Source organism: Accipiter gentilis, unplaced genomic scaffold (genome assembly GCF_929443795.1).
Source record: "Accipiter gentilis unplaced genomic scaffold, bAccGen1.1, whole genome shotgun sequence".
NCBI classification, from domain to species: Eukaryota; Metazoa; Chordata; class Aves; order Accipitriformes; family Accipitridae; genus Astur; species Astur gentilis.
Window position 1 is genome coordinate 875158 of NW_026060847.1, and position 7596 is coordinate 882753.

At 50.6% G+C, this 7596-nt stretch overlaps 1 protein-coding gene across 1 annotated transcript; it reads right to left on the reverse strand.

The window, feature by feature from the left end:
* Positions 1-1840: 1840 nt before the first annotated feature.
* LOC126036959 (olfactory receptor 14C36-like) lies at positions 1841-5030 on the reverse strand. The gene is made up of 2 exons (XM_049797186.1): positions 4904-5030; positions 1841-2820 (listed from the first exon to the last, which is right to left on the reverse strand). The coding sequence occupies exon 2, from the start codon at positions 2795-2797 to the stop codon at positions 1841-1843; it is 957 nt and encodes a 318-aa protein (XP_049653143.1). The 5' UTR covers positions 2798-2820; positions 4904-5030.
* Between the last annotated feature and the right edge of the window lie 2566 nt (positions 5031-7596).

A 7596-nucleotide genomic window follows, 5' to 3' on the forward strand; every position in this document is an offset into this window, starting at 1 on the left:
CATTATTGGGGCCCTTTGCTAAAGTGTTTCGTTCCTATATTGGAATCTGAAATCTGGACACAGTGTTTTCTATAATCCCTTCCCTCCATCACCTGCCCATGGTCCTGTTCATAGAGCCCAGGGTGCTCCTGTCCTCCCTTGCTTCCAAGGCACACGGCTGCATCCTGTCCATCTCGCTGTCCACCAAGAACTTTCCAAAAGGCCTCCTCCCAGCCAGGCAGCACCCAGCCTGCGCCATTGCCAGGGTTTGTCCCCAGCAGGGGCAGAAACTGGCATCAGTCCTTGCGGCAATTCCTGACTTTCATGCCAATGCATGCTCTCCTCTCCCTTGAAGCCTTTCTCTGAGCACAGGGGCCTGGAGACCATTTCAGAAAAGACTCAGGCACAGCAGGCATTCATTCCTTCAGCCCCACCTCTGTCTGCTGTACTTAAATCACCTTCCCCATTCAGCAGCAGCCCTGCATTTCTCTTGTTCAGCCTTGGTCTCTCAGAAGTGACCAAAGGTCTTCTGTTTGCTTCTGAATTCCCTTGCAAGCAGCATCTCCAGGTGAGCTTTTCTTCTCCTACACACATACCTCCACAACAAAGGCAATAGAAATTCGTGCTTTCTACCTGTTCTGACCCTTTCTGCAGTCTTGTACGAGATGGCACTTTGCAGACAGCTCTGCTCCAGGGTCTGTGAAAGTAGAGAGGCTGGTCAGGGCTGTCCATTCCCCCAAACCAGCCCTTGGACCAGCAGGAAGATGGAGATGGCCTCACAGCAAAACTCACCTGTCAAGTTGGGGTGACCAGCAGGTGCTGGAACTGGCCAGTGAGAGACACTGTGAGTGACAAAGACCCTGAGCCACCTCCCCTGTCTCTCCACACCACCAAGGGCAAAAACTGGCCTCTTCTTCTCACCTGCACCTGCATGTCTTCCATGCTTTCCACAAGTCCTGCCTCTGCACCACAAAGCTTCAGTGTGAGTCCTTGCCATGCATGGTCACACACTACAAGCTATACACCGGTATTTTTCTCTGCTGGTCATTTTACAGCACAGCACAGCTCCCCCTAAACTCTTAGCACTTCCCTTGACGTCGCTGCACATCCCCTGCCCTTTTCCCAATGTGGCCCAGTCTGGCATGACCCCACAGCAGTGCCCACCACAGGGTGCGGCAGAGCTCTGGGCACTCACCCCACAGCCCCAGACCCTCTGAAGGGCACAGCAGCTCCTTGGGGGTGGAGAGGGGTGAGCCCCAGGGGTGGGGGGCATCCGTGGCACAAGGCCTGAGGAGATCCCCTTGTATGATGGAAATGCTGCAATGGAGGCCAGCTCTGTCACACAAGTGCCCATTGCATGTCCTTGCCTGCGGTCACAGGCCTGCCACAAAGCAGGACTCTAACCATGCTTGAAAAGCACTCAGGCCTTCCACCAACCAAAGGGTTCAAAAGGAAAGCATGGAAGTGGGAAGAGAGCAGCTCGGGAAAGACCAAGCGCTGGTGCTCCCAGGCAGTGCTGCTGTGCCGGGACTCTTTTCTTCTTCCCCTCTGCACACAGGCACTGCTCCCTGCAGCTGCAGAGAAGGCCTTGGAGGAAGGGTCTCAGAAAAACAAGTCAGTGCAGGGCCCTTTATTTTGTTTAAACTCACAGAAGGTACAACTCTTCATTTGCACATCTTCCAGGTCACAGAAAGCCTGGATATATTGTGAATTAGAAAGCAGAGAAAGACAGACATTTCTTTGTGGAAAGGATTCAGATAAGTAAAAAAAAAGCAAAAAGAGCAAACAAATATGAGATTCAAACCCCCAAATCACCATAAAAGAAACCAGAATAAAGCCTAGGCCTATAATGAGATAAGTACTATGCAGAAGACAAGAGACAGTTTATTCCTTTGGAAAAACATCGAGTGATTAGTTTTCTCAGGGCATCCTTGATCTCATGGTTTCTCATGCTGTAAATGAGGGGGTTCAAGGCTGGAGGCACCACTGAGTACAGAACTGCCACCAGCAGGTCCAGGGACGGCGAGGAGAGGGAGGGGGGCTTCAGGTAGGCAAACATGCCAGTACTTATAAACAAGGAGACCACAGTGAGGTGAGGGAGGCAGGTGGTAAAGGCTTTGTGCTGTCCCTGCTCAGAGCGGAACCTCAGCACAGCCGTGAAGATCTGCACATAGGACAACACAATGAAAACAAAACATCCAAATGCAAAAAAGACACCTACTACAAGTACCCCAACTTCCCTGAGGTAGGCATCTGAGCAGGCGAGCTTGAGGATCTGGGGGATTTCACAGAAGAACTGGTCCACAGCATTGCCTCGGCAGAGGGGTAGTGAAAATGTATTGGCAGTGTGCAGCACAGCATAGAGGAAAGCAGTGCCCCAGGTAGCTGCTGCCATGTGGACACAAGCTCTGCTGCCCAGGAGGGTCGCGTAGTGCAGGGGTTTGCAGATGGCAACGTAGCGGTCATAGGCCATGACAGTGAGAAGAAAATACTCTGCTGAGATCAAAAAGATGAACAGAAAGACTTGTGCAGCACATCCTGCATAGGAGATGGCCCTGGTGTCCCAGAGGGAGTTGGCCATGGCTTTGGGAACGGTGGTGGAGATGGTGCCCAGGTCAAGGAAGGAGAGATTGAGTAGGAAGAAGTTCATGGGTGTGTGGAGGCAGTGGTCACAGGCTACGGCAGTGATTATGAGGCCATTGCCCAAGAGGGCAGCCAGGTAGATGCCCAGGAAGAGCCAGAAGTGCAAGAGCTGCAGCTCCCGCGTGTCTGCAAATGCCAGGAGGAGGAACTGGGTGATGGAGCTGCTGTTGGACATCTGCTGCCTCTGGGTGTGGAGCACTGAACAAGGAGGTAAGAGCAGAGACAAGTTAGGACATTATTTTCTGACTAAAATAAAATCCATTTCTCATAATACATGTTCACCGCATTCTTTCCATTTCAACGAGATCTCTGTTAAGCTCTGTGTGTGGAGCTCTGGTTGTTGCTGGCTGCGTGTCTCACGAGAAGCAGGACCTCTGTGTACTGGCTGCCAAGGAGTCAGACCTGCTCCATAGCAGCGGTTTCCATGGGAGTCAGTCCTGGTGTTTGAACAGGTCAGATGAAACTGCTATTAATATAAAAGTGCTTGTCAGCATCTGCACTCCCAGCGCTAAGAAACCACAATAAAAACAGAGTTTGAGTGAGAAGTGGGTGGGCTGGAGCTTTCCCCTATCTCACCTGTAGTTTTTCTTGGATTTCAGAAACCGTCATCATTTCTGCTTCAGTCAGAGAAAACAAAGTGTGTCCTGTGAGGCAACAGGGTTGCCTGTGCCTTAGTGCAGACAGAGGGTAGCTTTTCTGTCACTCTGTGTTGTTGCCAGCTACCCTGAGATAGCTTCTTTCTGAGATGGAGTATATTCACACCCTGTGTTAACCTGAAAAGACTACAGGCACTCCTGAAAGCAGAGAGACCCACTGTCCAACACCAAGTGTCTTCCCCTGTCTCAAGGTCTCTGCACCTCACCTCTTGCCAAGGACACACATGGTTCATTTCACAAACCCAGCAGCATTTCCTCACTCATGGTGTCTCTGTGCTTCTCCATGGGGAATTCAGAAATACCAGGACACTATGGGACAGAACTGCATCCTGGAGGGCAGCTCACAGCTTGGAAGAGCACCCCAAGAAAATAGCCAAGTGTCCCGATGATGGTATCTCAGGAAGGGAGAGTCAGCTCATTTCCTAGGGAATGACACAGGCTGCATTGCCCACAGCTTGGAGGAGAGCTTGGACACCTGTAACCTTGTTCCCATGGTCACATCTGCATGGGAGGACCCACAGGATCAGTGTGTGGCTCTGCAGCTGAAACTCCCACCCCAGAGAAACAGACAGCCAGAACAAGATTACAATAGCAATAACACAGACTAGTGGAGAATCAGGAAAAAATGCAGTGATTGACTGGCTCAGAGAGGAAAAGGGAGACACAACTGAAGTCTCAGGAAAGAGTTACCCTTACCCAGCTGTACATGCCACCTCCCAGACACCAGCACAGCCAGGCAGTTGCTCTCAGTCCCTGTGCTCTACTTCAGGAGGCTCCTGTCAGACTTACTGATCCCTCACAGTTACAGCTCAGGAGTCTCAGTGAGCTGTTGAAGCATGACAGCACCTTTTCGATCTCTCCCAAAAATTCCCCAAGAGTAGTAAACTGAAAACACAGCCTCAGGAAAGCTCCTTATGTTTATAGCAATCCCTGCTTTGACCTTGCTCTTGAAAAGTGCCCTTGGAAAAGTCCTGGGGATGATCTGGAGCTGTGAGCAGCCCTGATCCACACAGCACCCTCTTGTCAGCAGAAGGACCCTGCCCTGCTGCAAGTTGTTTTTCCACCCACAGCTTCTCCCCACTCTGCTGTTGGAGATTCCCAGGCAGGCAGAGTACTTACCCTGACCAGTGGCAGAGTCCCTGCCCCAGCACACAGCCCCCTGGCCCCAAGGACCCTGCTCAGGACAGCCCTGGGCACCCCTGGCTGCACACACACCTTCACACTCTGCAGCCATCCCCGGGTGAAGGCAGCTGACATGCCCTGTCCCTCTGAGGGTGCAGCAGGGAAGCTGTACTCCAAAGCACATCCTTTTTCTCTATACTGCACAAAATGTGAGAGTTTTCCTGAGAGGTTCTCTAGGTTGTGGGATGTGCCAGCTTTAGGAGGGCATTCTAGGAACCACAGCTACATTGCCCTGCAGCAAGACACTTACCCTGTTAGGGGCTGTGAGGTTTTTTTCTGCAAGTCAGCTCTTCTCTGTCCTCCCACCCCAGGCTGCCTCTGACATCTCTCTCTGCCTTTCTTCTCTACCCTCATTGCCTGCAGGTAGTGCCCACAGCCCTGCTGTGCTTTGCAGAGGAGCTGCTCCTGGGCAGAGCTGTCTCTCGGCAGTGCTGCCTGCTTGCAATGAGCTCCCTCCAGCCCAGGAGCCCAGCCCAGCTCAGCAGCAGAAGACCAGCCCAAGGCAGACCTTTCTCTGCCCCCTCTGGGCTCCCTCCAGGTGTCCCTGGGGCTCCAGGGGAACCTGCTGGAAAACAGGCTGAAGCAAACACTGATATTGCCTCCCTCAGCTAGGGAGAGACTCTTCTTTCCTAAAAAAAAATTCTCCTTTCAAAGTTACATCTACATTCCACAGTTTTTCGTCTTATTGTTAGACAGGACACCCAGAGAGAGGCAGGCAGGGATCTCCTTTCCCCCTGCTGAGGGAAGTGATCCATGGGTCAATGGTGGCATTTCATCCTGCGTTACTACTGATTGTATTTGAAGGAGGCTCAGCTCCCTCCCATGCACACCACAAAGCCACAGGAGGTGAGATTCCTCTTGCCTCACTTCAGGTGTGAGCAAAATAGACACCTGCATGGGAGCTCCTTGTCTCAGATCCCATCTGAATTAGTGGATAGGAAAGGTAGGAGTCAGGTGTTCAGATGATAATCGCTGGTGATGTTTGAACTGCCAGAGGTGGTCCAAGATACATGTACGTAACAGCAAACTGTAACGCAGAAGTTCATAGAGACAGGTCAACATCTTGGGAACCATGTATGACGCTGGTGGGAAAGTCCTTTGGCCACGTGACATGACAGCTTATGCCCAAATAAAGGCCAAAAAAAATCTTCTCCTTCTCCTTATCTTCATGTCACTTGATACAGGTATTCATATGAACGATTGGAGTCATGTACCATAGCGAGAGCTGGGTCTCTCTCTTTTCCATCAGCTGAATTTACTATACCTCCACTGACCATAATGCCATGTGTCCCATGTTCATCCCCACACTGCCTAAAAGAATTCAGGGCATGCAGTCTATTTAATGTACAAATCCAGGGCCAAAAAGCTATACGAGATGCCAAGGCTGACAGGAACCTCACAGGAGATGCAGAAAAGCAATTCCCATTCAGGGTGGGTGGTATATCACAGACACTCCAGATGGCATCACAGAGAGTGCAATTTGGTGCCTGTTTGCCATGCACTAAAGCCATCAGTGAGAGGCATCAGTCATCAGAGAGGCAAGGTCTGCTCCATCTCCACCCGAGAGCTGCAGGCATTGCATGAACGGGAAGCATGTCACACAGGGTTTTTTACTCACTCCCTTGATGATCCAGTCAATGAAAAGACCAAGGATTTTCAGAGTGTGCCTAGATACATATTGTCTTCAAGCACATCATCCTCCAAGCACAGCAATGGTCCATATCAGAACTCAATGGAAACTCAAAAAGGATTTCAAGGGCACCAGGATGAACTTTTGATACTTTGGGAACTGTTACAGAAGAAAAAGAGATAAGGTAGGACCACTGCTGAAATGAGGAAGAGTAGCTCTAGATAGATCTGAGGTACTCTACGTCACAGCCTAGGTTAATACCAGCCAGGTCTCCCAGGCCTTTGAGCTGTGAGGCAGGACTCTGGAGGAGAACAACCAGCAGTGGATGGGGATCAAGAGCGGGGTTACGCAAGCAAACTACACCCTTACCAGTCCATGGGAACCATAGGGGCTGCATCCAAGGGAGCTGAGAGAGTGTTTTTTTCTTGAGGAGGTGCTGGTCTGTTATGACCCCAGTAAGAAAGGAAATCGGACACTCTGAGCTACATTTTAAAATTATGTTCATCATCGTTAACACTATAAGGAGAGAACCATTCAGATCACCTTAGACCCCTTTAGATGGCGGGAACCCCGGGTGGTGTAGCATTGAACGGGCCTTCTACCTGAATGCAGCAAACCATGCAGACCCCATCCATAGAAGACAGTCTCCTGTTTTGGTCATTCAAGCTACTGTAGCATTTTCTTACAGGGAACATCTCTAGTCATCGTCTCAATAGTCAAACAGAAGTTACATATTCATGAGAATGTTTTGCTGCACTGTTAGATACAGGCAAGGCCATGCAGGAGGCATGATGTCCAGTACAGAGTGGGACCTGCCTGCAGGCTCTTGTATTATAATATGCTTCTGAGGTTGTCCTGTGGCCAAGGGATCTGTGCAGCATAACACAGGTTTGATGGCCGTGCTCTACATGCAGTCAGCCCTAAGAACTCGATGTTCAATATTTTTCTGGTCAGGACCAGTGTTCAGGTTTCCATGTGAGAAGTCTGTGGTCCAGTATGCTGACACAGCTGAGATGCCGTGGCCCAAATGTGCACTGCCAGGAGGAGCTGGACACCCATGGCTTGTCACAGAACTGTGATGGTTTTGGATTAAATGAGACGTGGTGGGACAGCTTGCTGAGCTCTGGTGCTGCAATAGAAGGATCCAGGCTCTGCCCAGGGAGCAGCAGGGAGGACGAGGACTATGCCCCCTGTATGAAGGGGAAGCCTGTATTTGTGGAGGTTCTCTATGTGACAGACAACGGGTTGGGTTAGCTTTTGTCATTTACGATCGGAGCAGGAGTCAGCAGGAGTGACCTTGTGTTTGCAGTTACAGACTGCTTCCTTAGGAAGAGGAAACAGAAAAGGTCTTTTGTCAACAACCCCAGGAAATCTCCAAGTTCATGAGCAGGTTCCTGTGGTGAACAACTTCAAGTGCCCTGGCATTCCCTGGCAAGGCAAAGAAACAGGGTGCCAACAGCTGAAGTTGTCTATTGGGACAACTTCTTTAGACAGCTGCCAGGTGGA